At 39.7% G+C, this 27,262-nt stretch overlaps 4 protein-coding genes across 9 annotated transcripts; all 4 read right to left on the bottom strand.

The window, feature by feature from the left end:
* Positions 1-366: 366 nt before the first annotated feature.
* Positions 367-3,323, bottom strand: LOC144199109 (complexin-3-like). Its single transcript, XM_077720507.1, has 5 exons — positions 3,104-3,323; positions 2,898-3,020; positions 2,250-2,489; positions 1,937-2,020; positions 367-887 (listed from the first exon to the last, which is right to left on the bottom strand). Exons 3-5 carry the CDS (start codon positions 2,484-2,486, stop codon positions 678-680), a joined length of 531 nt encoding a protein of 176 aa, XP_077576633.1. The 5' UTR covers positions 2,487-2,489; positions 2,898-3,020; positions 3,104-3,323; the 3' UTR covers positions 367-677.
* A 2,219-nt stretch (positions 3,324-5,542) lies between these two features.
* clk2b (CDC-like kinase 2b) lies at positions 5,543-11,218 on the bottom strand. 2 transcript variants are annotated; one of them, XM_077721638.1, is made up of 11 exons: positions 10,977-11,218; positions 9,896-9,989; positions 9,762-9,828; positions 9,545-9,661; positions 8,130-8,296; positions 7,597-7,691; positions 6,786-6,915; positions 6,636-6,718; positions 6,485-6,564; positions 6,265-6,385; positions 5,543-6,195 (listed from the first exon to the last, which is right to left on the bottom strand). In XM_077721638.1, exons 1-11 carry the CDS (start codon positions 11,040-11,042, stop codon positions 6,031-6,033), a joined length of 1,185 nt encoding a protein of 394 aa, XP_077577764.1. In that variant the 5' UTR covers positions 11,043-11,218; the 3' UTR covers positions 5,543-6,030. The 2 variants fall into 2 exon arrangements, with proteins under 2 accessions (XP_077577764.1, XP_077577765.1); XM_077721639.1 differs by having other exon boundaries at positions 5,543-6,213; positions 6,295-6,385; positions 10,977-11,217.
* A 229-nt stretch (positions 11,219-11,447) lies between these two features.
* On the bottom strand, positions 11,448-18,423 carry LOC144199780 (meiotic recombination protein REC8 homolog). 5 transcript variants are annotated; one of them, XM_077721637.1, is made up of 17 exons: positions 18,119-18,423; positions 16,443-16,511; positions 16,224-16,366; positions 16,082-16,157; positions 15,919-16,006; positions 15,326-15,377; positions 14,991-15,058; positions 14,612-14,687; positions 14,465-14,525; positions 14,249-14,384; positions 13,818-14,016; positions 13,255-13,412; positions 13,139-13,181; positions 12,779-12,863; positions 12,651-12,707; positions 12,470-12,573; positions 11,448-11,978 (listed from the first exon to the last, which is right to left on the bottom strand). In XM_077721637.1, the coding sequence occupies exons 4-17, from the start codon at positions 16,108-16,110 to the stop codon at positions 11,887-11,889; spliced, it is 1,248 nt and encodes a 415-aa protein (XP_077577763.1). In that variant the 5' UTR covers positions 16,111-16,157; positions 16,224-16,366; positions 16,443-16,511; positions 18,119-18,423; the 3' UTR covers positions 11,448-11,886. The 5 variants fall into 5 exon arrangements, with proteins under 5 accessions (XP_077577763.1, XP_077577760.1, XP_077577762.1 ...); XM_077721634.1 differs by lacking the exon at positions 18,119-18,423 and adding an exon at positions 17,132-17,380 and having other exon boundaries at positions 12,651-12,704; XM_077721636.1 differs by lacking the exon at positions 18,119-18,423 and adding an exon at positions 17,132-17,379 and having other exon boundaries at positions 12,651-12,704; positions 13,288-13,412.
* Positions 18,424-19,149: 726 nt separating this feature from the next.
* On the bottom strand, positions 19,150-27,210 carry setdb1b (SET domain bifurcated histone lysine methyltransferase 1b). Its single transcript, XM_077721660.1, has 25 exons — positions 27,111-27,210; positions 25,964-26,161; positions 25,728-25,894; positions 25,576-25,619; positions 25,190-25,298; positions 24,935-25,102; positions 24,651-24,852; positions 24,500-24,573; positions 24,216-24,406; positions 23,915-24,044; positions 23,335-23,737; positions 23,003-23,116; positions 22,636-22,924; positions 22,267-22,528; positions 22,091-22,181; positions 21,661-21,777; positions 21,404-21,573; positions 21,000-21,224; positions 20,750-20,917; positions 20,528-20,652; positions 20,296-20,315; positions 20,098-20,216; positions 19,775-20,031; positions 19,602-19,690; positions 19,150-19,402 (listed from the first exon to the last, which is right to left on the bottom strand). The coding sequence occupies exons 1-25, from the start codon at positions 27,140-27,142 to the stop codon at positions 19,285-19,287; spliced, it is 3,882 nt and encodes a 1,293-aa protein (XP_077577786.1). The 5' UTR covers positions 27,143-27,210; the 3' UTR covers positions 19,150-19,284.
* Positions 27,211-27,262: the final 52 nt, after the last annotated feature.

Genomic DNA, 27,262 nt, shown 5'->3' with positions numbered 1-27,262 from the left:
TATTACATAGGCGTCATGTTTAAGAAAAGCAACAATAGTCGCAGCTATAATAGCTGCAGCACCTTCCAAGAGATTACAGCTAAGCCGTCGCCATGACGACATTCTGGCTGAGAGCAGGCCTTCCTTGCATTGGATGTAAAATCGATCCATGATGATCCTGTATATGGAATGATTTGACCCCCTTTTTAAACAGTACTGTTCAGCTGTTTTGACGGAAAGTTAAATATGAGTGTCTTTTAGAGACTTAAACATTTTTAAAGAGCCATGTTGGAGTTTGGTGTACTATACACATTGTGGTTCCTTATATTGTGCTGTTCAGTCAGAGAATACTGCTGAGAGAAGAAGGTTGAGGAAGGTTGAGGACAGACGGAGAGAAAGAGAGGAAGGATAGAGAGAAAAGTGAAACAAAAAATATATAAAATATAAAAGCTACCTCGTGTAAGTAGGGTTGCTGCCTCAGTACAACTACTACTCTGACCTGGAGAACTTTCTGTTACTTATTTTGTCTGACTGTCTATGGAAAGTTAAGCAAGAACCCTTTTCACTTAAGTTATCAGATAATTTATCTCTATACATCCTTCTTTGTCTTATTAATTACTTGCGGTTCAGCATAAGATCATTAAAAATGAATTATGTAGTTATATATTGCCTTGTAGCCCAATACTACATTGAATTAATCACATGATTTGACAAACATGCCCTCCCTGGGGTGGGATGGTGGTGGTGTATTTGTCATTTTTGGAGCCCAAACGCAGACCTTGGAAGGCGTCGAGCAGAGTAAAGCTGTTATCCTTCATCTTGTTGTCGGGATGTACCAACTTTGAGAGCTCGCGAGGGAGCGATACCTTGCCGCCAGCGCACCTCAGGTGGTTGCTGTCCTTGGAGTTCTTTTTGGAACAAACAAACAAAGAAAATAATCTTTGAGAAAAAATATATGTTTTTAACTAATTCTATGGGATGTAATCTAATATAATCCAAAAATTCTGGCTTGCCAAGAGCAGCAAATTAGTTATACTCAGGTATGATCTAAGATAAGAAGCTTGCTAACCCTTGCTGCACTGGTAGATGAAACTTACTTCAAGTAGAATTACATTATAAAATTTGTTTCGTAATAAGAATGTATGTAGGTGGAAACATGAATTAATGTCTAACCAATGCTAGAAAACATTCAGGAGAGGCATTGACTTTCTGGCAAATTGAGATGCATCCTGTTTTAGTATTCGGGTCACATGATAAACAAGGATCATTATTTGCATAAAAAGATCCAATCACCTAAGACATGAAATATGTAACATCATTAACATATAGTTCCTTAAACACAAGTCCGTTACCTACAAAACTGCCAAATACTTGCATTACTGTATATTACTTTTTCCACACCTTCGCACCTGCAACTGTATTGTTAAATATTCATGCATAGTTTGAACATGTATCATATTTAATATTCATATAACGCTGACACTAATGATATGGCTTATTGCACATTCTAGATTTTGCATATCCAGGAGATTGTTTGATTCTTTTGTATATCTGCATGAATTTGTATTGTTATTTTCATTTTTGTATAAAGAATTATGCAATATTTTTTGATATTTTAAACATGTTTTAGGGTCTTGTCAACATCCCTATACATTAGATGTCATTAAATGTGGGTAAATCTAAAATATTCCCATTAGTGACTTGACTTATATTTGACATTTCCTAACAGCTTGCTTAAATTCATGAATGATCAGAAGCAAGATGACTTATTTATCCGTGAAATTACATTTCAACTCTGCAGGAATTAATCTGGGAATATATATAGTAATAATAAATAGGGCATCACAAGTAGTTTAGCAATTGAAACGAGTGGCGGGTGATGTGTGGCATATTTCAAGCGGCAAAGAGTCTCTTTGCAATTACAGGAGATTTTTTCCAAGTGTTATTTGAAACACACCTCAGCTAGTTGATATTTACTCCTGAAGTGAGCCCTCATGGCCGCTCTTTCGGCATTCTTCTGAGCGTATGCAGCTTCACGCAGCTTTCTGCAAGGAAACAAACACGCCAAAATATTCATTTTAGTGAATATAATATACGCAAAATATTTCAGTTGAATAAAAAAAATACTTTAAAAAAAAATCTAAGTAGCATTGTATTTCCAGTATACATTTTCATTAATACATTTATTATATATATATAAACAGATACTACTTTTAAAACAATGTTACAACATGTCACACTGTGAAAACACCACACTGCCATGTTGGCACTTGCCTCTCCTTTTCCAAGTCGGCCTGGTAGGAGCAAAAGGCTGACGGGTGTTTGCCAGGGGTTCGTCCATGAGTGACATTCCCTTTGCTGCCGTAACTTCCTCTTCTTCCGCTACGTCTAGCTCTGTAGTTTCTGCGTTTGGCACACAACTTCCTTTTGCTTATGGTCCTCACACTGCGTGCAAGTTTCCTGATGGGCACACGCAGAGACTTCTTCATGCGCCTCACTGACTCCATTCTCTACATAGACAATGTGATGATTAGAAGGTAGATAAGGGTAAATGAAAGAACAATATTTTGGCCTGGATGAGCCAAAAGCTCTTAGTGAGGCTATATTTTATAAATAACCAATACAGCATTTCGCAGATAATGTAGACCAGACATAACTGCGATAATCAAAAAGACGTGAGGTAGGATCACCACGATTATTTCTACCATGTGTCTACTAGTCCACGTAAAGGCTTAAACCAAGTACTTTCAATACACAGACCAATATTTTAACAGCTGTAAACAACTTGTTGTTAGTTATTTAATTAAAAACCAATTGGTGGAACTTGTAAACCTTAATTTTAAATAGAAATAGAAAGCTTTTTTGAATAGTACATCACACATTACCATTTTAAGGTCATCGGAATGGAATTTACTTACATATATTTACATTTGTTGATGAAGGCTCGACTTGTGCTTCACTACAGGCACGTTGCGTGGATGTGACAATTGACACGAGGGAATCTCCACATGCCCTCCAGCAGTAAAAAGTTAGATGGAGACCTGGACGAGTACAACAGTCAAACACACAAACACTATATGCATATACTAGTACCTAATGTGCAAAATAGCCTCCTCAGTCTTACCATAGGATGCAAGTAGGTAGTTACAGCTGGGAGGCTTAGAGCAGATATATGTTCCCAATAGGTGGTATTGGCGTCCATCTGCCAAACCCTTTAATAACTAATTGAAGTTGCTCAGATCTGTTGTCTTCGTCATTCGTCGTGTGATCTCTAAACTTGACGAATAGACCCTTCTGGTGGTTTGCCACTCTTCAACTAGGGGGATTAGCACTTAATGAGGGGAATCTTGTTAGCAGTGTCATCAGGTACAGCTCTCACCATGACTCACGTGCTCATGTGGAAGGCTTAGTGGACATACAAGGATGATGTCATGTGCACATGACGCATACGGTCTTTGCAAAAAGCATTGGTTTAACCTCATTGATGGGATTGCTTGGGGTGAAAGTGGAAAATAAATATTTGAATGGGGACTAATATTTGTATTCATCCATTTGCCGTCATAGCAAAGATGAGCTGTAAATAATCAGATCCATAATTCATGTACTGTAATGTAATCGTTCATCCTGATAATGGCAACAATGGAAAATGCATACATTAGAAAGATGTCCATAAATGAAGAAAAATACCAAACAATTATGCTTTTTTTTTAAAGGCTAGAAAAGGCATACACAGGAAAACTGAAAGGAATATCTTCATCAATTTACATATGATCAGGGTGATAAATGATTAAAAAAAATACAAAATGAATTGCAATCAACAGTCAGACCTAATTATTCATACTTTCATCAGGAAAAAATGACAAAATATAACCCCAAAAAATGAAAGAATTCCAACCACTTGCCTTAAAACAAGAAACAGTACTCTAAGTTACTTACCTAGGTCCATTTTACCTGAAAAAATACTTTAAAAATATTCTCCATTATCAATAAATTCATTATTATAACAATTTCAGTTTTTATTCCAAGACACCATAACATTAACACTGTGCTTAAAATTAAACAGCAATTCCTGAATGCATTGTCTAAAGCCTACAGTCATTTTTTTCTTAAAAATACTCCATTAAAGGTTCCACTCTAAGCAATTTGTCTGGTTTTTAGCATATTTAGCAACCTTGATCACTATTACAATGACTCACAAATGTACCAAAAACTTTCATACACTTTATATATTACATCACAATAACAATCATTCAATTATTGTGTCCACAAAAGTGGTTCTCTATGAAGAACACACACAATGTGTCATCTTTTGTCATAGTGAGTATAGTCACCTTTCCATACTCATGTACTAAAAAGCCACTTAGAGGATTCCCTTGTGGCTCAGAGTCCAACACGTGTATATGCCCCCAACACTCAAGAGTTCATTGGAAAGCACAAAAATGCAGTCTATGACTTACACAATGCAGCTAAATGGGTGAGAAATGATGCGAGAAGGACACCCAGTAATAATAAGGCAGACTAATGTGAGCTCCTTAAGGTGACTTAACTGTACAGCACGCCAGAGCATGAGTTCGCACACGTGCTGGATGGAGTATGACAAAACAGCAAAGTATTAGTTCCAGAAAATAGTCAATTAAATGTTATTGTCATATTATTAGGATTTGGTGATTCTTAATGATTCCATTTACTTTGATTTGCTTTGTATTTTGTGCTTTTGCTTAGCTGTTCTGTCTAATCACCCTCTTGCTACTGCCACAATGAAATTTCTCCAATACGGGATGAATAAAGTTATCCATCCATCCATTACTTTAACTTCTTTGTGTAAATTGAATTATTTCACTATGTTTACCATTATAACAGTACTTTTACTTGCATAGATATTTTTGGTAATGTTTTTTATGGGTGTAAAGAACACATTATAAGCAAGTTTGAGGATTTTAGTGTCTTCACAGAACCTGACATCGCCATTTTATAATATGGGAGTTGGTAGGAAAAACTAAAAGGGTAAGAAAATCCAAACTTCAAGGATTTGTTAGAACATTTTAACAACTTCTCCAAATATAAATGTATTAAAACCAAATCAAATGTTAAGTGTTGCCTGGAAAAGTTAAGCAGATAAGCATACATGCACACACAAACACACAGGGACCAACCAAGGTTGAAGGCAAGAACGCACACCGGCAGGCAGCCTTGACTATGCGCCCTGCACTCAATCAAGTTGCCACTGTCAATGGCAAACACGTAACCGGATTCTGTCTATGTTTGCAAACGTGTACGTGCGAGCGTGACATTTGGTCCTTTTGTTCCCTCCGTTTTCGACCAGCTTAGTGTTTGTTTGGAGAAAAAAAAAATACAAACAACGGAGCTGAATCGCATGGGGAAAACCAGATCAATACAAAACATTGAAGGAGCTTCAAGAACTTGTATAGGAAGATTTCCACTATTCGCAATACAACGTGTTCATTCAAAAGAGTCAACTTTGATTTAGACTGAACTCTGACTGAATACTCTACCTCAGGAGAGCCATAAACAATTCATATTATCAAACATTATTCCTTGAGAGCCATACTCAGAATTTAAAAGTAAAAGTACATGAAAATGTGAGCATTTATTATTCATTTCACCACTTTGAAAGTAAAAAAAGAGTCTGAATTCCTTTGAGAACATTATTTCACTGTTGTTAATCAAGTATCAATGAGAGAATGCATGCAGAAGAATCTAATAAAGAAAAATTATGATTTGAAGAGGCGGAGAGCCATATACACCCATCAAAAGAGCCACATTTGGCTCCCAAGCCATAGATTCCTTACCCCTGCTCTATCCACTGCATTTGGAATGAACAATACAGCGCCAACTAGGTAAACAGCGTGATGTAAATGCAGGGCAATGCATTGCAATTTGCCCTCATTTCTATTGTTGCCAGAAAACGAGCGACCATTCTGGTCAACTTGTCAAAATCCAACAACATTTTTAGCTCCTCTTTTAAAGAACAGCGCCATTGCGTTTGCCACCTCATAAAATGAGTACAACTTAATGTATTCTAGCTAAATATTATCGCCCCATAGTATAGCTATTTCTGGTTGTAGTAGCCTTATCTGAATGTTGGGTTTGCGTGAAGAAAGGGTGGCTGAGTGCAGCAGAAAGAGTGATACGTTTAGAAGGCTCATACTCCAGCATCTTCTCCAAAAGGTCAAAAAAGTGATGGTGTTCCCTGCCCTGTGACAACAGGTACTTCTGGAAAAACAGCCACCAATAGAGTCAAAGGGAGTTTTTTTAACTTCTTACCTTATGTTGAAAGGCTGTTGATAAGCTCACTTGCAAAGGTTTGCATTTGGCTTTAACGTAACGTCCAGACTTGGAGCACTCGTTCCAGTCAAAGCGGCCATAGTGGAAATAGCATTGCTTCCTAGAGGGCATATTTTGTTGAATTGCAAGTCAGTTTTGGCTTATTTTTTGTTCATGGACAGTAACTATGTTGGGAACCATTTGAAAGGTCACTAATTACCTGCTCCTTCGAACCATTCTCATTGGAATTGGTCCATGGATGTGTTCCATCATAGCAAGATGCTCTTTATTGTCATGAGTCTGCCAAACCAGATTTCATATCAAGTTTATCCAGGCTTTTTGGCGGAAGTGTCAAGCCATGTGCTAAAGACCTGGTATAGAGTGAATCCTTCGTAGTACTCAAAGAGGATGCAGCCTATGCTCCACACATCACATGGATAAGTCCAACCCAACTCTGTAGTGGATAGAGGACACGGTGTCATATGTAGGGGAACCTGGAGCTGGAGGAAAACGTGCCTTACCCAGTATGACCTCCGGGGCTCGATAGTGGCGCGTGGAGATGACGGTGGAGTGGTGTTCCCGGTCGAACGTGGCGCTGCCAAAATCGACTACGCGAACCGTGGTGTTGTTGACTCGCCTCTCGTTGCACTTCTGCAAAGACAGATGAGAGTCAGTGATGCTAATCAAGGTTAAACAAAATGTTCAAAAAAATACAATAATTGTTCAACAAAAAAAAAATTTACAGTCAAATTTAGGATAGAATTTAACAGTTTAAAAATTAAAATGTTATATGTTAACCTTTGTTTTGTAAGGCTTAGTAGTCTGACAACTCATTTTTACATTCTTATGCCTCTCTGTACAGGTTTTGTCCTGTAAAAATTTAAATAAAAGTATCATTTGTATTGCCTTAGTACACACTTATTATCCATTCTATTCGTTTCATTTTTTTCTTCTCCTTCACTTTTAAAATCAGCCTTTTTTATCAAAGCAACGTCATTCAATACAACTCACAGCATAATGATATATTTTGAAGTTTGGCCTATAGAGAATACTTTAATTGTCTTGGTATGCACTTATTATTATGTCTGGCCTCCTGATTATATATTTCCTATCAAAGTACACTTTTAAAATGGCAGAATTTGATCCCAGCAAGGTCAATCACCAAAGGCAACCCACAGCATAAACTTACATAATACTATAAATACTCTGAGTGGGTGATGTTGACGCTTTCAGAATTGCATTCAATTTTGCAACTAGTAATAAGAAAATCCCTTCCTCCCTTTTGGAATATTTTCTTTAAATTTCCAGCCTGTGCATGCTTTTGTTTCTAACCTTGTCGGCGTTGTATATGACAGAGTAGTCGGAATTGACAAAAAGGATATTCTCTGGCTTCAGGTCGGTGTGAGTCAGCCTGTTGTCATGGAGAACTGCAGTACAAAGAAAGGAAGGGAAAGCACAGGGAAATTAGTTTGAGGGTTAATCAGGGGAAGTCAACGTCCTCTTGTGGTTGATGAAAAAAAAAAAAAAAGTATATATATTGGATTAGAGGTGCTCCGAATCTGATATTTTTTTTTCAAATGTTCACCATTCCAGGTCTTATAGACATTTTTTTCCCCAAAATGCAATTGGGGATTTATTTCCCCTCATCCAAAATGTTACCAGGCAAAAAAAGATATCTCAATCTGATTTAACTGCAGTAAAATTCAAACAAATTTAGTTTAGCTTCTCTCTTTCCCGTCTGTCACTGCTTGTTTTCTTTTTGCAGCTACATAATCCTCTTACTGACATCAGACACTTTTATCCATGAGCAAGTAAGGAATAAAAATAAAGTGACTCCGCCACTTGTGAGGGGAAACTGAACTCACAGCTGACAGCACGGCAGATCTGGTGAGCCATGTGTCGGATGTGCTGGATGGGATATGGTAGAAAGTTGTTGCCCTTCTGAAAGTCGAAAGTACTGAGCGACAAGAGCTCAAAAGAGATGCAGATGTGGCCATAGTAGTCGAACCAATCCAGCATCTGCACACAGTGGCTGATTGGAGGATTTGAAAACACAAACATTTTATTAGAGTGCAAGAAAATTTGATTTTTGTTTCTTTGTAACTGTGATTTCAAACTGAATCTTGTTCTAACAGTGCCCGATAATGTTGTTTATACAGATTCTTTTACTTCAATTCGATTTTTTTTTAAAGATATGGCTTACTTATATTGATCAGACACCTATATTTCCGACCAGTCAAAATAATGTAACCAAAAAATGACAAATTCGATATTTTTTGACTGAGCCCTGTTGTTACCTCCTCAAAAAAATGATGTCTACAAATTTTACATGACACTTTTATTATTTAAAGCAGCCGAAAACTATCCTGGTACTGAAAACACGATCCAAAGTCATTACGAATCTGATACTGTCCGATACTCCAAAAATAGTCGTATCGGTCCTGATATTATTGCTGAGTATATAGTACTACGAGTGCCTAGACATTAGAAAATTAGTTTTTGATATAGTATGTAACAGCCAATAAACCATTCAATCTCAAATTTGATTTCTTTGTGGCTTTGTTCTAATTGACCGCATGACTCCTCTTCCAATGAAGACATTAAACTCAATGACCCAATGGCTAAAACTGTTAGCCTGCAGTAACCCGAGAAAGGCACATTGCTCAAACTATCAGCGTTAGGAAGTTCATTTGCTATTTTGTTTCGCCTGGCAGCCAGACACTGATAAGCCCACAGACTTCTCTGGCATTTTTATACATCCTGTCTTGCAGTCCGTACGTAACCGCCAATAAAAAGACAAGTGGGTATAAATGACATCACAGTCATCACAAAATTGCTGGGCCAATGAGCTATGTCATTTTTCTGGTTAAGCAGTGTTTTGCCTGTCATTTATAACTACTCTTTAAATAGTGATTTGGATATTTGGATTTTTTTTATTTATAAATGGATTAAAAGAAGTGGTTTAAAAACCCCGAATATTCTGTTTTTTTTATAGATCTAAAACAATGTTTCTTTTAGCTTTTATTTTATTTTACAAAATTATTTTTGAACTAAATACACAAAGAATGATTAAAAAAGTACAATTGTTGATTTAAAAAAGGACAGGAATATATAATATACATCTGTACTCATTCATTTTAATTTGATCCTAAAATAGAAAGTCGGCATTCATGATTTACTTTCTTGGGGCACACAAAATGATGTGGCGGGCCAGATTTGGCCCCCGGGCCGCCAATTTGACAGAGCCTTTAAATGATGAAAATGTGACAAAATGACTCACTAAAGTTTGTGCTGATCTTTTTGTCTAATCCTTTCCAAGACGCTGATTTCCAATTTGGCTGCTTCTCTGTACTTGTCGACATTCTTAATGATCTTCAGAGCAATTTGCCTTCCACTTCTGCAAATACATAAAAAAGAAAAAAATAATTAATAATGATTGATGCATTTGTAGAACTCTTACTCAGCTTTCATTATTAAAAAAATATATATATTTTTACCTGCCGTGGTCCAAACATTGTACAACCTTCCCAAACGTCCCTTCACCAAGCGTTTCCAGGATCTCATCTGATAGAATGGACTATCATGAATACCAGTAAATGCCCCAAGAATAAAACATTGAAATGTTACCTACATCGGTCCTCTAGAATATCTCCATTTTTGTAGACCAGGTGGCCATTGGCTGTGCATTCCTTGCCACTTTCAGCTGCTGCTTCCCCACTTCCTTGCTAAAAACAAGGTTTTAGGGATTGTTTTTGTTGTTTTTCTCCCCCCGTGTGACCTGTCCCTATGATTATCCAACTGATTATGCTGTGTATTTCCTACTTGCTGCTTGTTGTGTGACTCAGGTGTTTCTAATTGTCTCGTCAACCCATGTCTGCGTGATTGACAGTCCTTATCAGATCGTTTTACATTTTTCATCCTCATGGGCAAATCCTGAAAACCTCGTTTCCCCAGGTCTACCCCGTCACATTTAATTTGGGAGTCTATTATTTTTTTCGGAGAACCTTGCCTCCTTTATTAAAGTTTTTGTTAGTACACTCTACTCTCTGATTTTGCTTGCTTCCCTGCATTTGGGGTCCAATCCAACTTCAGGATGCCAGGTTTCAAGATTACATCTGTACAATGTATGAGTAGGTTAGGCTGTACCTTAGATCAGAGGACACCAACCACTGGTTCGTGGACCGGAAACGGTCCGCGAGCAACCTGGTACCGGTCCTTCAGAATCATAAATATTAACGTTTTCAATCTCCCCCTCCTACTTGAAATGACAAAAGTTGTTATAATTGTAATAAATAATTGCAATTTTGCGTGGGACTTTTTTGTTTTGTCTTAAGTTGTCGCCCTTTCCCATTAGCCAGTCCACGGGAAAATAGAGCTTTACTTGTCCAGGGTGACAAAAAGGTTGGAGACCACTGTCTTAGATAATAACAGACTGTACAGTACCTTCATAAAAGTGTCTTTTTTTATTTACTTCAGCTCTGACCCCAGCTTGTTTACAAAGGTTAATAAGACATGACATCTGGCCTCCTTGGAGGAGTCGGGCCGCTATTTCCATCCACATTCTGTGACTGTTATTAATATGAGAAGCCCAGGCGTGCGTGCAGTAGGCTGTCATACCAACTATTACGCTATAGGTGAATGCCCAGGATGAAAAAAAAATGCATGGACACTTTTAGGTCAAGGCCACGGCAAATGCACAAAGGTATACTCACTGACAGGCAGAGGCAAAGACAATCCAGGAAGGTTTTGGACATTGAGTTTAGCTCCGTCTTCCCCATTGTACACACAGCACCTCTGCAGGGAGGATGGAGGAAGAAAAGCCGACCGCCAGGAGCAGCAGGGGGGGGAAAAAGCAGGGACAGAAAATAACCTGCAGTGTTGCCAAATCAGATCAAATGTGAAGGACAGACAAAAGAAGAGCATAAACACAATAAAGGTAAGGCACCCGCAAGGGCAAAAGTGAAATGAGACAGTAATGTCCAGACTAATAATAAACTTGCGTGGCAACTCCCCCTTAAGTAGAGGAAGAATCAAGATGTGTTCAAGGGGGGAGAAGTGAGAAGGGGAGATCTCTGGTTTCACTTCAATGTCCTCCTTGTAACTCCTTAACCTGGCATGTGTTTTGCCACACCTGTCCTGCCATGCATAGCTCACATTTCTTATAATATACAGAGTACACTTGCTTTACAGGCTGTTTAAGTTGGCTTTATTGGGAAGGTCAGGACACTGTGAGCATGGAAAAACAATATCCTAGTAAAACTTGCCTTTTTCTTCTTGAATTTGAAACTATTCCATCTTTATAACAAGTGGTTGTAAAATATGCAGTGCTACAACATCACATTTTTTTAAGACAAATTGGGAAGGCAAACCGGAAATCTAAAAACTAGATGAGTAAAAGAATAAAATTCACAATCTTTTGTAACAAGTAGATCCTGTTGTGAACAGGTAAAAACAGGGCAATGTCTACATTTGTAAAACTGGCAAGAAACATTTGGAAAGGTCATGCCATTGTGAATAGTATCTAAAAACGGTGCTAACGTTGCATGTTTTGGATCAAATTTGAAAACTGGCCCTTATAACAATTGTTCACAACAGACTGAATGAACAACAGCTTCTTCACTCTCAAGGCTCGCCGTAGTTGCTACCAGGAAAGATTGAGATGTTGCCGTATGGCTCTGCCTGCTCCGCACGCAACTTCCTGCTCTGGAATAGTCCTACAACACATACAAACTTATGACTGGGCTAGTCTATTTGCAGTTTATAGGACACCATTTTTAACTCTCTGCTGGCTATCGAGGCTGCTAGACGTCCAATCTATTTTGACTGGGTGGGACCAATGAACGATTGGACTTTTTATCATTGTCAATCATTGGCACTAAAATATGAGCGTTCAAGACCAGTCCGCTCTTTCTAATTGAAGGGTTTCCACCAATGCTGGTGTCACCATCTTAGGTTTGATATGTGAACATATGTGTAGGTCTTCAGTTGAAAGCACAATGACATCTAATGGTCAAAATCTGAATAAATCTGTCCCAGTACTCTGCCATTGCATAGTATATAGTACTTTTAATCATTACTAGCTATGGAATATTTAATAATTAACTTCTTCATTTACCATCATTTTTCGGTAACACTATTTGATGTTTTTTTAGTTAAAACATACTTTTGTTTTTTCAGCATAAAGTTAAAAAGACTTTTGTCATACCAAGAATCTTCTGGAAATTCTTGCTGGCAATTCGGCGGTCGGCATTAGAAGGAAGTAGATCGTGAAAAAGCACAGAATTGTCCTTCATCTCTTCTTCTAACATCCTGGATGGAGACACATGCACATACATGAGCATACATCAATGCTGAAGTGACAATCAGACACAGGTGAGGATTATTACTCGAGATTGCCTGGCATTTCAGGGATGCTCTGCATTGTGGGGCTATGCTTAGACCTGCTGAGACATAAAAATAAGTTCAACATTTATAACTCTAACCCCCAACCTCACAAATATCTTGTGAGAATTACCTATCTGGCTCCATCATGGACAAGGGGGAGATCTCTCGGGAAGATGCCAGCATGCCCGATGCCTCCAGCGGCATTAAAACAGCACCTTGACAGACATACACAACAGAAACAATCGGTATTATCTTGTGTTTAAAAATAAAAAAATAAATAAAAATACTCCCCATTATTGAAACCCTTGTATGGGGAAATGAAGATGACTAAGATGATGAATCAATTTGTGCATTTGCCAGATGAAGGTCACACAAAATGAGGTGCATCCTTTCACATTTAAAGTGTGAATGATGCTGATTTGCATTTTTGGAACATTTATTTAGAAAACTACTTGACCAATGGCTGTGCTTTGGACCTTCACCTATTTACCTGATATCTCAGGAGTTTCAGGTTCTACTCCATGTTGAGGTATCTGCCATCAAAAGACAGACACCGTGTGATTCAACTCGTCATGTATTTTAGTGTCTGACTCGAGCTTTCCAAACCTCCATAGTGGCTTCTTCTTCTCTCTCAGTTACCTTCATATTTTCTAGATCAGAATCACTGGACTCTAAATCCTCATGAAGGGGCCCAAGCTCTGCTGTGTCGATAGGTGTGATGGTGGCAGCCTGTCTCCATAGAGACATTAAGTCTGTGGGTAAGACTGTGGGAAGGAGAGAAACAACACCGGGATATATTTTTGGAAAGGTTACTGAGGTGAGCTTTAAAAGATCATCAGCAGGTGTACGGGAGAATGTGAACGAAGAAGAGAAATGTTGGGAAGAATGGCTGGCATCCTGATGAAAAAATAAAATAAAGAGTTGACCCGTTGTTTGTTTTGATTATTAATGGTACAATATATAGTGATACCTCCACTTAAGAAATTCATTTGTTTCAGAAGCGGTATTGTAGAATTTTGCCTAAGTAGTGGCAAAGTTTACATTGATTGAATTAGCATAATTTGTTCCACAATCAAGAGGGAGGAAGAAAAAAAATGTGCACAAAAATGTGGCAAATTTAGCTGCAAATTGACTTCACAGGCGGTCGTCAGTCGGTCATCCCCACTCACCCCCACAAGGCTCACGGAGTAGCTCCCTGGCACTTTTCAACTTGAGCGACTCAGGCGGCAGGAGGGGCCGCACCCTAGTCTCCAACAGAGGATCCTTGAGTTGCTTCTCCAGTTCTTTATGGGGAATCTGAGTTAGTGGGTCGAAAAAGATCAGCTGTCTCTTCCTCTTTGTCTTCTTCTTCATCTCCGTGGGCACAGCCTATAAAAGGACATACTTGTTGTGACTGGTGATGGGATTGTGATTCTTCAAAGAGTTTACAGAAATTGTACGTATTTGCACTTTTTTATATGTATCGTATCTTGTGCTGACCCAGCCCATCTGTCAAATTTTGAAAGTCAACGTGGCCCCCAGGCCCAAAAGTTTGCCCACCCCTGGTATAGACACAACTGAAGCAACCTTTTATTGAAATGGTTAAACTTCACATTTGTACCTCAGTGTCTGAAATTGACATGGATGGCGGTGGGGCTGAAAGGGGAGTGGCTCGATCAGCCAGCATTTGGGCAATCTCAGCGGCACCATCGGGGAGTGAAGTGACGTCCGGTGCGACAATGCTCACGGGATCCACTCTGAACAAGGACAGCCACAGAATGAGTGTTTGTTTGCAAAAAAACATATCTGTAAAACTTCTTTTCGGATTTTCCTTTACTCGAGATTGGCATCCGTCCCGGGCTCTGCTGCTGCCCCCTCTGCCACAGGTCTGTGCGCTTCTGAGTAAAGACATATGGAGAATGAATACCTCTGTAGTGTGTTTGTCAATCGGGTGGATTGTGACAGTGAAGTTGTGGCACACCACCTGGAAAAGTGTCATCTTGGGACATCAGTATACGAATTGTATCCAGATAATTGTCATTAAAGTCTTCGCCTTCAAACTGGTGGTAAAAAAAACAAAGATCACAAATGATAAACATTGAAGGAATATTTGAAAAGATGTACTGTATTTTCTACATGAGTAAATGGATGAAAAGACAGTATTTACATTCCCAAGGAACAAATACAAAGAATAAAAATGAAATGAGAAATTACAGGGTGAAAAAGAAGCTGAACATTTGGACATGTGTTATTTCGTGCTATTTTTTCCCCCCTGATTAAAAATCACACTGACTATATTTGATTTTTTTTGTCCAGGACCTTATATTAAAAATAAACTATTATCAGCTCCAGTCTCGTAGTACCTCTGGCAGTTTCAATGAGCCGGTTTCCGGCTCGCTCATTGTGATCTCTTGGCGAGTGGCGGTGATATCTGGATGGAGTAGAAACACGAGAATGACATCACATGGAAACCATTTGCAAAAATATAAACTGCATATCTTCATAGTTTTTTGTCTAAACACGCTCTGGCCAAAGAGTACATATGTTATAGGACAATCTTTTGTGACATAATGATTTACATTTCTGGCATTGTTTCAATTGTTCCTTGGCATCTTAACAGCCCACCCCATAATACTTGTGTCATTGCTAACTACATTATCAAAGATTCTTCTATGGAAAATAGATCAATTGTGATTACTGCTTGATGATGAAGATGATGAGGACATCCGGCTTGGTCCAGGCATTTCCACCTAATAAGCAAAGATAATGCTTACATTAAGGATGTCACATAATATAGTATGCACTTAAATCTACCCAGCTTAAACTTCCTAAATACATTATATGGAAGAGCCACTAAATGGCCATATACCAGCAAAGCCCGGATGTGATAAATTGCCACAAAACACAAACACGTGATGCGCCACTAAATTAAACTTTTTGTCCAATGCCATTTTAAAAGGGAAGAAATAATGTGAAAATGATTTTCTATCACTGTAAAACCAGTGTACCCATAGAAAACTCACGCAGAACATGCAGCAAATTCCACACAGGAGGACCAACCTGGATTTAAACCCAGGACCCCAAAGCTGTGAGGCCAACACACTAACCACTCAAGGCCACCACAGTTTATATCAATATTGAATATGTACAAGTGAGTGTCTTTACAAAATGAAATCTGACATTATAATTCAAAACTACATGGCCATCAAGCATGTTCACTCCCCAAAGAAGTGCTATCGATTTTTTCTAATTGGATTTGTTCGATTTCTAAGGTTACAGGTGACTGACTACCTCCGGTATATTGGCAAAGAGCTCGTCGATATCGCCATACAAAGGGTCCGTATTTATATCATCTCCATTGGCTGCAAGCAATGTTTTTCTGGAAAGAAGAACAAAAAGACGGTTAGTTATACATTTACCGACAATGCGCCAGGTACAGAATGTTGAGCCTCACTTTGCCGAGATCTTCTTGCTGATCTGCATGGACTTGCTATGCTTCAACAGCTGGTCAATAATGGATTGGAGATCCTCTGAGGAAGAACAAGTTTTAAAAGCAGTGTATGTGAGTATGCATGTGTCAGCTCATGCTTTCTCACTCAAGAAGAGGACACACTGGCGGTGGAAGACCAACACAACACCATACTGGAGCTGGGAGGACAAGTACAGGGAGAAGCGAGGCCGTGGCAAGTGTGGCAAAGGCGGCGGAACTCGCTCTGTGATGTAATTGATGATATTTTCGCTGAAAAAAATAGTTGATGTGCATGATTAGGGATGGCAATTATGAACTGAAAGTGACCAAAAGGATAAAAGATTACCAGGTATCTCCAACGTTGACTTTCAGGCATTCCCGGCGAGGAACGGGGGTCCCCTTCGTTGCTGCCAGCCTAAAATATATGGAGAGGTTTCTGTTAAAAGTAACTCAAAAAGAATTTTGCCTTGAAACTCATGCTCCGTATTTTATTTTCATGTGCAAATACATGTACAGGTAGAAACATTTTTAAAGTTATGTTTATGCACATATTTTAGCAAATGGTTGAAATATAAAACTGTAATATGAGTAACGTTGTGTTGGAATATAGTTAGTTGCATTGTATGCCGAATCCGAATTCATTCCTTTTACACTACTATGTGAACGGAGCTTTTCGGGTGATGCAGATAGAAAAAAAGTTGACTTTTGTGATTGTAACTATACATATACAATATATTAGAAGTATGAAGCTTCAGTTAAATGGTCGATTTTAAAAAGAAAAATAGCTGGATCGCGTTCAATTAATGCAAAAATAGACAGACGAAAACATTTTTTTTTCTCTCATGCAATTGCCTCGTGTGTAGTAGCATCAGTGCGACAACAAAATCGGACTATTTATTCATACTCAAGGTGAAGTGCACCGTGGATTCTTATTTTCAAGTGAAATAGAAAAATAATTAGCAAGTATAATTGGAAACAAAACAAAAAGTTTGCATAGAAAAGTGCATCAGAAATGGACATTTTTACTCGACTCACCAAATAGTAGCAAAACATCCACTGTCACGTCTTAAAACAACGGGGTAGTAATACATCTTGACTTTGCTCAAGGCGATGAAGGTTTAAACTTTTAGGAAGTTTTGTGTGAGGAATGATGTATTAATAGGATGTTTTAGGGTTAAGACGACTGTGCTCCAGGCTAATACCTGCTATTAAGGGAAGATCTATTACTGGGGGAGGGGCCAAGAGTACTGTAGTATTGACTAAATTCCCCCCAAAATACTTCTAGATGGTTCTACTGTTAGTGAATTTGGTATTAAGGGAATATCTATTGCCGGGGGGAGGGGCCAAGAGTACTGTAGTATTGACTAAATTCCCCCCAAAATACTTCTAGATGGTTACTCTGTTATAGTGAATTTGGTAAGTGACAATGAACAGTGCATACCTGTCAACTTGTACGTTTTCCCTTTTTTTATATGTTTTTCAACCATTTCAAATCATATACACGCCGTACACACTTTTTTTTACACCGAAATTTATTTACAAGTAAACATTTGAACTTCAGCATACTTAAAACATTTGTAGATTAACAAAACAACGGAAAACACTTAGAAAATAAAATTGAAAAAAAAGCAGGGGGATAAATACTAAGAAGATAAATCTGTGAAAAAAATAGAGGGGGGATAAACACTTGGAAAATTAAATTGAGAAAATAAAAACTGGGGGGGGGGGATTTACAGTTATAAAATTAGAAGAAAAAAACTTCAAATTCTTGCTCCAACATTAAATGACAACCTTCTTACCTTAAAGATCTAGTCAAAAAGCTGTGGAAATGAATGGCCAGTGAAATGTCATCATGATTTAGGCTTTTATTGAATTTAGATTTTCAGAAATACAGAGACACCATAAGTAGGCAACCTGCAACCAAGATACCTCAGGCCTGTTGCGTGCAAGAAAAAAATAGCAAAAGTTAGAATATCTAGAGACTGGAGATTCAACTTTTGTCTTTGTGGGGGTACATTTTACCTTGATCAGTCCCAGTCTCCCCTTCTGTAACCTCAAGAGTGATCTAGGCACACAGAAAGCTGCATCGTGGTGCTAAACAGAGAAAAATTGCACGCACAAAAAAAGCTGACTTGTAACATGTGGCACAAAGCAGGTCGAGAAAAGAAGCCCATACTGAAATTGTCGACGGTGTGTTAAACCTGGCATTAAACTAAGAGATTTGTTGGCGTTTTGGGCTCAACTAATTGCAGAAAAATCTCCCGATCGCGTGATAAAAACGCATTTAAGCCAGTGAATTGCTCGACATCTTACCTCGTTGGCGAGCGTGGGAAAAGCGTTCCAAAGAGGAAGAATTACTGCACATGCACTCAATCAGTAACTCCGCTAAATCGACAATAGGCATAACCACGCCCATATTGTCCCGTCACATTGAAGCGTAACCACGCCCACACCGTCCCGTCACATTGAAAGTGGAAAAGATGGTGAGTTGCTTACCGCGCTCCTAAGAGATGCTTTGTCCTCCCAACCCGTCTATGTTTAGAAGATGACGAAGAATAGTCGTGAATTGTGTGGTCTTGATGCCATTAGCCCAAATATCCTTTGTATTTATGAATATATGGTGTATATTTTCCAGTCCAACACCAAAAAGGACAAATCATTTCATTAAAAAAAGAGAATGTACTCCCACAACAATGCAATTGTCTACATTATTATAATCATTTTTTAATTTATCATGATGGCCTATGTGTAAAAGAACTGAAAAATGTAGTATTTGGCCCATTGCAAAGTGACACAATACATAAAATGTAGTGTTTTAAATGTAGAAGCTAAACTTTGGCACAAATCCCTGCCAATAATAGAATATTTCATGTAAATAGGTAGCCTAGCAGTTAGGGATAAACGTCATTTAACGTGAAAAACATGTTTGAAACAACAGGACAATGACAACCCGCAAGTTTTGAAAACTCCATATTGAACAGAATATGTCATACCTATTGAAAAAATTGCCATCTCCACCTTAAGTTGCAAAATAAAAATAAGGAGACGACAAATTCCTTCAGGAAAATGTCATTTTATTCAATTGCGAAACAACTTTCTTTGGATGAAATATATATAGAAAAAGCAACAGAAAATAAAATGTCATAAAAAAAACAAACTTGGAAGGACAAATGAATGTGATAGGCACATCACAGAAGTCTTCCTCTACACTCGGTAGAGCCACAGCAGCAAAGCAGCACTTTGCCCTCCACGCTGCCTACCTCGTAATTGTAGTCCCACGTCAACTCCGTGCCGGCTCGGATCCGCCTGCATTGAGACATAATTGCACACTGATGACCAGGTAACAAACCATATGATAAACTTGCAAAAATAACAGAGAAATACAGGAAGAAATTGTAAGCACCACCATATTTCTGACCTCTGAACCTCTCCTCATATTGCCTACACTGCAAATTTGAGTTTGACAGGCAAAAAACTTGTACTAAATCATGATTGACAAACTCACTTGCTAGCAAAAAACGCCACCCAAGGGAACCTCAAATCGTGCGTGTCCACAAAGACGTTCTGGACAAAGAGGTTAGGACTGCAGCTATGCTGTAAAACATCCATACACACACATTAAAAAAAATAAGCTTTTACAATCACAGATTCACAAAATCATTGGCATGGCCAACTTACATTGAGGTAGCGACCAAGATTTCCTTCCAGCTTGGCGTCAATGATGTAACACGACTCTTCGCCATCAAAAAATTGTCGAGTGTTTTTGGGTCCACTCTCCCCATCCCCTCCAGTCTGTCCCCGCTGCACCGACTTCCCTCCCGGCCCACCTTGAGGGGCGCCACCTCCAGGCGCGCCCGTTTTTACCATCATACCGTGACTGCTCTTCAAAGCAATGCCGCGAGTGGATTTGACAGCCACTTGCTTCTTGACAACACCTTCAGCAAGAAGATAAAGTTAAGAGTACGTTACGAGGTTGAACAATATTTTCTCTCTGTTCTTACCAGGAATGGCTTTATCTTTCTCTTTGTTGTCATCAGATCCAGAGCTGATTGTCTGGACGTCGTCGCTGTCTGAGAGAGTGGTCACGTCCATCTTCTTCACCGGCTCCACGTTCACTTGGCTGTAAGGCAAAATATGGTGGTGAGAATTGGCAAGAAGTAGTTTTTAGATTTAACTCTATGTAGTAAATAGTAACACACCTTTTGCTGTCTACAAATTCCTGTGATAAAAACAGAAGAAGATGAAGTGATTATTGTAGTACAGTTTAATTTTTACAACTGAAATACCTCTTTTTGCAAGCATTATTTAAGCTTTTATAGGGCTTTCATTTAGCTCATTGCCTGTCATTGGCTACATGAACGACCATTTTGACTACAAGGGTTACCAGTCAAAATGGATTGGACCTGGAGAATTTCATTTCATTCAACTCACCTTCTTTATTCCCTGGCTAGTCAGCCAGGAAGCGACTTTGCTTTTCCCCATTTCTTCTGGTACAGTAAGTGGCTTATCTTCACTTTTAGGTACCGTCAGATTTTCATCTTTGCTGTCTTGATTGTCTAATGAAAGAGGGAAGAGTTTGAGACAGAACATCTACCATATTTGTGATTCTCCTAATGAAGGCCAAGTTTAAAGAAACAAATTCTACAAGCTCACCTTCCTTGTTGCCTTTAACCTGTCCACGGGTGGTATAACTCCTCCACACTGAGCTGCTGCTGTAGTAGGTGTCCTTTACAAAGGTGTCATCCGAACTGTCACTATCATCACTCTTAGATTCTTTATCCTCCTCTTCGTTGGTCTCCTCGGACGACCTTGAGCTATGGGCTGTGGAAGATAACATAACTACATAACTAATTGACGAGCCAAAACGGCCACCAAAATCCACTTTAACAAGACTAGCACTCACCCTTTTTAGGCTGGCGTCCAAAGGCATTAGCTTGCACTAGAGCTGAAGGTTGGATTTTTAACCTGGTCATGTCAACGCCACTGCCCTCGCTGTCAGAGCAGTGAGCCTCGCTTTCGTAGCCTTCCTTGAAGTTCTCCACGCTCTCAATGTGGTCAAGATTGGCAAAGTACTCGTCACCCATCTCCAAGCCTTCTTTGTCGGCAAAGTCGTCGGTCAGGATTTTTCCTGTACGTATGACACGGATGAAGCCTTTGTAACATTGACAGTGTGGATCAAACTGATTTGAATTTATAGTTGTATAGATATAGTATATATCTCCAATTATAGGTCTCACCGAGCAACGGGAGCATAATGCTTTCAGTGTTCATTCTTCCCTAAAGTTGTGAAAAGAGCAAATGACCTACCAGCGTAGATGCAGACGAATGAGCCCTTGGCCACGTCGTCTAAGCAGCGGATGCCCCAGCCTTTGTTCTGGGTCTTAAAGAGCTGAAGGCGCACTTGCAAGCCGTGCTGCACCAAACGGTTGGTGCACATTTGAGAGCAGCACTTGCACTTCTTATTACACTCATAGATACTGAGCAGAAATGGGAGAAAAGGGGAGAGTTAAGTACTTAAATAAGTTAGGTATTACAATTCTTCAAACCATGTTCAAATTTCTGACCCTGTTGGGAGGCATTCCTCTAAGCGCTTGTTTAAAAATCCAGCATTTGGGTTGATCTGTGCACCTGGGGTGCAACCTGTAGCTTGCAATGTCAACTGGTGACAAGAACATTTGGACCTGGAATGAAGAAGCAGAGGCTGTGAAAATAAAGATATACCTATGGCGGCACAGTTCAGTCATGGTTTTACACATTGGGTATTTTGGCTACATGCAACTTTCATAAAAACATCCATGCTAGTACTGCATTGACCTCCAATCTATCATCCATCATTCATTGGTATCCCTCCCACTTCAAATGGAATGAAATGACTTCCATTGAATTTATGATTCATGATGTCGTGGGAAAACAGGAGGAAGATGGAGAAAAACCCAAGTCCCCAGAACTCTCGTGGAATATAAGATTGACAGCATGGCTTGCAACTCGACTCACTTGTCCTGACAACCATCGGTGCAATCACACCCAACCAGGAAGTCCGCACTTGTGTTGATGAACACTCCGTCTTCAGGAATGCGCTCTTTGCCTTAAATAAGGAGAACATTGATTTGTCTCTCCATTCTCATCAGTTTAAATCACTATATTGTTAACCGTATACATGCTATACTTACTGTAGGCAACTTCAGGGGGCGGCTTGGAATCAATCTCGTTGACGCAAGAGAGTGGAATGTCTTCATTTCCTCCAGTGATGTCTTCTATGTAATAGAAGGGTCTCAGTGGCTGGAAGTTGCGGTCCACCAGCACGTAAGGGTCCAGGCAGAACATCTCCAAGAAGATGAAGTCACAGGTGGTCTGGAAGAGGTACCGCTGGATCTCGGCCATGTTCCGTAGACAAAGGCCGCACGGGGCCTTATAAATCACATGGAAGGTCATCTACGGCGAAAAGAATTATATGAGTTGGGGAAAAAACAGTTAGGAAGGTTCCTTTGTCGTCAAACTTTCTCATTCATCATAAGACGACCGAGTCTGTTCATGCTCACCTTGCGGTTCATTTTGCGTTGCCCCGTCATTCGTCGAAAGTCGTACAGCAACGGTATGAGGAGCGGATTCTTTCCACGGTGCATGTTGCGATCGCTCGGCCGGACCCGGTTTAAACAGGTGGGCTGGCAGACGTGCTCCATGTAGAAAATGCGGTCTGTGGGGGCACGGTATGACGGCTGGTGTGGGATGGTGGCCACCGGATGGGCCGCTCCAGGGGTAGTGGCGGTTGTGGTCACCGGTCGTGGGTACAGCGAAACCGGAACGGCGTTGACAGCGGGACTAATCATTCTTAAATCATAAAGAGATACATTTGAGACAGGTCCAATTGCTGTAGAATTGTTAATTACAGAGCAGGAAGGTATTCACCTCGGCATTGTACTAGGGCTGGGTGTAAGAGACTGCATGACTTTGGAGGCATGAGTGCCGCCTACACCGGGAATGAATGGAGAAGTGCTCTTCTTGGCCATCTGAAATTTGTTACTATAGAAAGAAAGCACAAACATATATTGTTAGAAATATTTCCTAACAGAACCGATGGACTGCTCATAAAGGTGGTCACATATTGCCCCCAAAATGTTTTATATAGTGACAATGTCAATGTTATGGAAATTGTTACTGTTAATGCATGTCAAGCAGAGCGTTCTGTTTTTATAAAACAAGTGTGTAAAACCATTTAAAAGCTTATTCATGTTACATACTCAGTACGTGGGGTTTGAAAGAGAAGACCGGTTGGTGAGGCGATTGCTGGTTGTTGGATTTGGGGTGGCACAGAACTCTGGGGAGTAACGATCTTTATGGAAGAGACTCCAAAGGGAGAATCTCCGACAGAAGAGGCTCTAACGGGAGAGGGTCCAACGGGAGAGTGTCCTACGGGTGAGGGTCCAACGGGAGAGGGTGCAACGGGAGAAGGAGCAACGGGCGAGGGTGCAACGGGAGTGGCTCCAACAGGAGTGGGCCCAACGGGAGTGGCTCCCACGGCAGTGGCTCCAACGGAAGTGGCTCCAATGGGAGTGGCTCCAACGGGAGTGGGTCCAACAGGAGTTGGTCCAACATGGCCGTCGCTGGTGTACTGGACTACAGGGCCCTTACTTCTCAGTGCGCCTGGGACCCAAACATAAAGCAAGCCATTAAATGTCACATTTTGACCTACATTTTAAGATTTTAATACTGTAAACAAAAAATGACTGTGACATTTTTCATCTGTTTTGAGCTCTACATTATGGATTTTTTTTAAATGGATTTTTATTTCAAGGGAGACCATGTATATAATTATGTTACCCATATTGGGTCGTGTTCTCTGCTGGCCAGCTAGCTTCTTCTCCTGAGCGTTGGCTGTAGTCATTTTCAAGTTGAACATTGGCTCTAACCTGGTGGAGCCTCTGTAGATCCACTCAGTCCTTTTATCGTCCTAGTGTACAGGTAATAAGAGGTAATAACTTTTTGGAGAAAAAAAAATTCAGTGATATAAAGACAAAACTGTTCAAAAACTAAGTTCATGTGATTTTTTTTCAAGATGGTGCTATCAAGCCGCTACTGCACATTCTGTAAGGTTAATTGATTGAAATGAGTTTTTCTGTACCAGAAAAAGAATCTTGACTAGGCTGCCATCCACTTCTTCCACTTTACTCTTCCACCAAGTTCCCTCCCATTCCGTTTTGGTGAACTGGCCCACTTTGAGCAGCACCATGGGCCTGCTGGGATACGCTGTGATGTACTCTTCAATGAAGTCTCGACAAGACGCGTCCTCAATGTCCTCCCACGTACGCTTCACTGAAAAAAGGAAGTCAACAAGAGGTTGATACCAGAGTAGCATTTCTACTGGTCTAATCCTTCCATAACAATATCCTTATGATGGATCCTTACATGGTTTGCGTACAGGGAAGAGGTCTGGTAGGTTGACGTAGGACGCGTAGCCATCATCAAAGAAGATCAAGAACCTGCGAGACAGGATAGGACGCCAGGCATTTTTAAATGGCCACACCTTTTCAACTTTGGTTTGAATTTGTCCACCCACCTCATTTGATTCTTGGTGCTGGGCATCTCAGCTACAATCCCTGCATAGAGCCACATTTGCTGACTGTCCTTGTACTTGGCCACCACACGGGCCCCGACAAACAGACTCTCCAGCGTGGGATTGTAGTCGTAGGCCACGTGGTTGCCAGAGAGCAGACTCTTGCCTTTATCGAACTTCACTTTGTATTTAAAGAGATTAGAGCCTAAAAAAATGCAATATAATATAAATGAGTCAGTCTGCAATCAGGAATGTTATAATTTAGAATGTGTACACGAGTCCCTCACCAACGGCGTTAATGGCAACGAGCGTGCCCTTGTGCCAGGTTTTCGTGCGTTTCTTCCCCAGGATGCTCATGCCCACTCGGAGCTCATCTTCTTTCTTCTTGGGGGAGGGTTGGCCCAGAGGTTGAGCCAGAATCTGAGATACAATAATGGCTGGTGGTGCAGCATTACCTTGAGTGATAAAAGATCATGAGGAAAAAATGTGAATTTGTAATTTTTTAAAAGTCAATGAGTGCAGCTTAGTGACGTTATGCTGACCTGGTTGGGTCGGAGATCTGGGCAACAAGCTCCCCGTTGAAGGCCTGGTGACAATTTGAACTAATTTGCTGACCTGTTCACTAGTTTTCTTCAGCGCAGTAGAGGTATCCTTAATCGGGGGGAGTAAAAAAATAAAAATACATTTCAAAGACATGCCACTGTAAAATCAGTTACAGATGTAGAATTGTTTTCAAAAACTACATCATGTAAAAAGATTTTTTTTTTTGTTTTTACACTCCTTTGAAGCGTAATCATAGCCTTCGTATAAAAAGGAGGTTAAACAAAGATTTAAAAAAATATCTTCTTGGTCTACTGCACCCTTAACTAAAAAAAGAGAATTTACTAAATCATGTAAAGCAATAATATCAAGCTTTCATGGTCCTTACCATTGCCTCTTGAATAGTGATGACAGGGGTCTGTGGTGGGACCACTGGCATGTTGAAAAGAAAACAAGAGCATGACATAACATCAAATGGGTCTCTTATTTGGATAAACTACACAAGAAACATGAAGAATATTTCAAGTAAAAAGAACTCACAGCATCCGACAGCAATGACATCATCATCATCATCGTCGTCATCGATCTCAATGACCTCAGAGGACAACGGTCCTTCACCCCAATCTTCTTCCTCTGAACTGCTCTTGTAGACCAGGCCATTCTTCCTGTAGGTCTCCCTTACCAGTTTTTCACACTCCGCCAGCGATCTAAAGAGGAAGATATGACGTTGTGTCAGCAAGCCGATAAAAAAGACTGCCGGTGAAACTTTAGCTCACTTGTTGGCTTCGTTGAAGAGATTTTCCGTGGCAGCATTCTCTTGCTCCTTCTGCTCCACCAACTCCGTTAGCTGGTTAAGCTCGTCCCGTCTTTTCTGTACTATCTCACTTTTCTCTACCATCTCATTGATCCATTTCTTTAGATCGTCTAGAGATACACCAAACTCTTCCTCCAGACTCGAGTCCCAGTCTTCCACTCTGTAAGCATCCATCTGTAGTGTTAACACTTTTTTATAGATAGGTATTGCATTTGTTTTCCAGTCTAATTTTTAAAAATGTTTTTATAAATACATCTTTGAATCTTTTTTTCATCCAAGTGAATCCTTTGAAGATGATGTGATCGGTCGGGACTGATATCCATACATTGAATTAAAAGAGGAAAATGTAATAGTATTGTAATAACATTGAACTGCTAGACCTCTCCACCATTCTATATAGATTGGACGTCTAAGGACCTAAGGAGTGAACAATGCCCCAAAAAAATTTTATGTTTTTTTTCAATTATGATTTTTTCTCTTTTTTTTAATCACTGAAATGTCAAAAGTTCACGAGCCTTATATTATACAGATGTACTCATAATTTTAATAATTTATGTTAATTTGGATCACAAAAATCAATGAGATTCCTCTTTGTGTCAACGGGTCAAATCTTTCACATTTTTTCCTGTAGCTTCATTCCCAACTGGAATTTTGGAATGCAATAAAAGGGCAATTACCAATTCTGCAAAACTTGTAGGACGCAAACAAAAATTGTGAAAATCATAACATCTAATTTTACGTCCTAGTCCTTCAATAGAAGATGGGAAAACTGAGCAATGATGATTCTTGCATTTGGAGAATTATAATCGAGTTGCACATTGTGGATCGTTTTTAAACGTAAACACAAATGCCGTGTTAAGAACATGTGTTTTTTTTTACTCTCATGCATCTCCACTGACAGTAATTGCAAAGTAAAAAGTGTACATTTAATTCATTGAAAATAAACAGGCTAACGTGGTAGCCGTGTTATTAGCACAGAACGCCTCCCGTGTTGAACTACTGATGCAGGAAAGAACAACAAAAATATATTTTTTTAAATGTCGTTTTTCTTTCAAATATGTCGCAATGACTACAGTGGAGCTCAAATTGGAGTAAAATGCGGCACTGACCCCTCGTCGGTGTCCATCCCGGGTGTTGTCATCTGAACATAAACGGTGTGGTTAGCTAAAGTGAGCTGCTACTAGCTAGATAAGAGGGTGCATGTTTTGTTTCATCGAATGACCCGAGTGGGCGGTGCTAAGCATCCCTAAGCAAATTTTTC

The sequence above is a fragment of the Stigmatopora nigra genome, chromosome 7 (assembly GCF_051989575.1).
Source record: "Stigmatopora nigra isolate UIUO_SnigA chromosome 7, RoL_Snig_1.1, whole genome shotgun sequence".
Lineage (NCBI taxonomy): Eukaryota > Metazoa > Chordata > Actinopteri > Syngnathiformes > Syngnathidae > Stigmatopora > Stigmatopora nigra.
This window is presented reverse-complemented; position numbering and strand designations above follow the sequence as displayed.

What these genes read in the sequence shown, in the direction of transcription:
- LOC144199109 (XM_077720507.1), bottom strand. Translation starts at nt 2,486, where the DNA reads ATGGAGTCAGTGAGGCGCATGAAGAAGTCTCTGCGTGTGCCCATCAGG. An exon ending in ACTTGGAAAAGGAGAGGCAA is followed by an intron (nt 2,021 to 2,249) that starts GTGCCAACATGG and finishes CCTTGCAGAAAG; the next exon opens with CTGCGTGAAGCTGCATACGC. An exon ending in GTAAATATCAACTAGCTGAG is followed by an intron (nt 888 to 1,936) that starts GTGTGTTTCAAA and finishes TGTTCCAAAAAG; the next exon opens with AACTCCAAGGACAGCAACCA.
- clk2b (XM_077721638.1), bottom strand. Translation starts at nt 11,042, where the DNA reads ATGGGGAAGACGGAGCTAAACTCAATGTCCAAAACCTTCCTGGATTGT. An exon ending in AAAGATCAGCACAAACTTTA is followed by an intron (nt 8,297 to 9,544) that starts GTGAGTCATTTT and finishes TCCTCCAATCAG; the next exon opens with CCACTGTGTGCAGATGCTGG. An exon ending in CAACAGCCTTTCAACATAAG is followed by an intron (nt 6,196 to 6,264) that starts GTAAGAAGTTAA and finishes CTGTTGTCACAG; the next exon opens with GGCAGGGAACACCATCACTT.
- LOC144199780 (XM_077721633.1), bottom strand. Translation starts at nt 17,187, where the DNA reads ATGTATTACTACCCCGTTGTTTTAAGACGTGACAGTGGATGTTTTGCT. An exon ending in CCAGTGTGTCCTCTTCTTGA is followed by an intron (nt 16,158 to 16,223) that starts GTGAGAAAGCAT and finishes GTTCTTCCTCAG; the next exon opens with AGGATCTCCAATCCATTATT. An exon ending in ACTCCGTGAGCCTTGTGGGG is followed by an intron (nt 13,413 to 13,817) that starts GTGAGTGGGGAT and finishes TCCTTCCCACAG; the next exon opens with TCTTACCCACAGACTTAATG.
- setdb1b (XM_077721660.1), bottom strand. Translation starts at nt 27,142, where the DNA reads ATGACAACACCCGGGATGGACACCGACGAGGG. An exon ending in GGTTAAAGGCAACAAGGAAG is followed by an intron (nt 20,653 to 20,749) that starts GTGAGCTTGTAG and finishes CTCTTTCATTAG; the next exon opens with ACAATCAAGACAGCAAAGAT. An exon ending in GAAAGATAAAGCCATTCCTG is followed by an intron (nt 20,032 to 20,097) that starts GTAAGAACAGAG and finishes TTCTTGCTGAAG; the next exon opens with GTGTTGTCAAGAAGCAAGTG.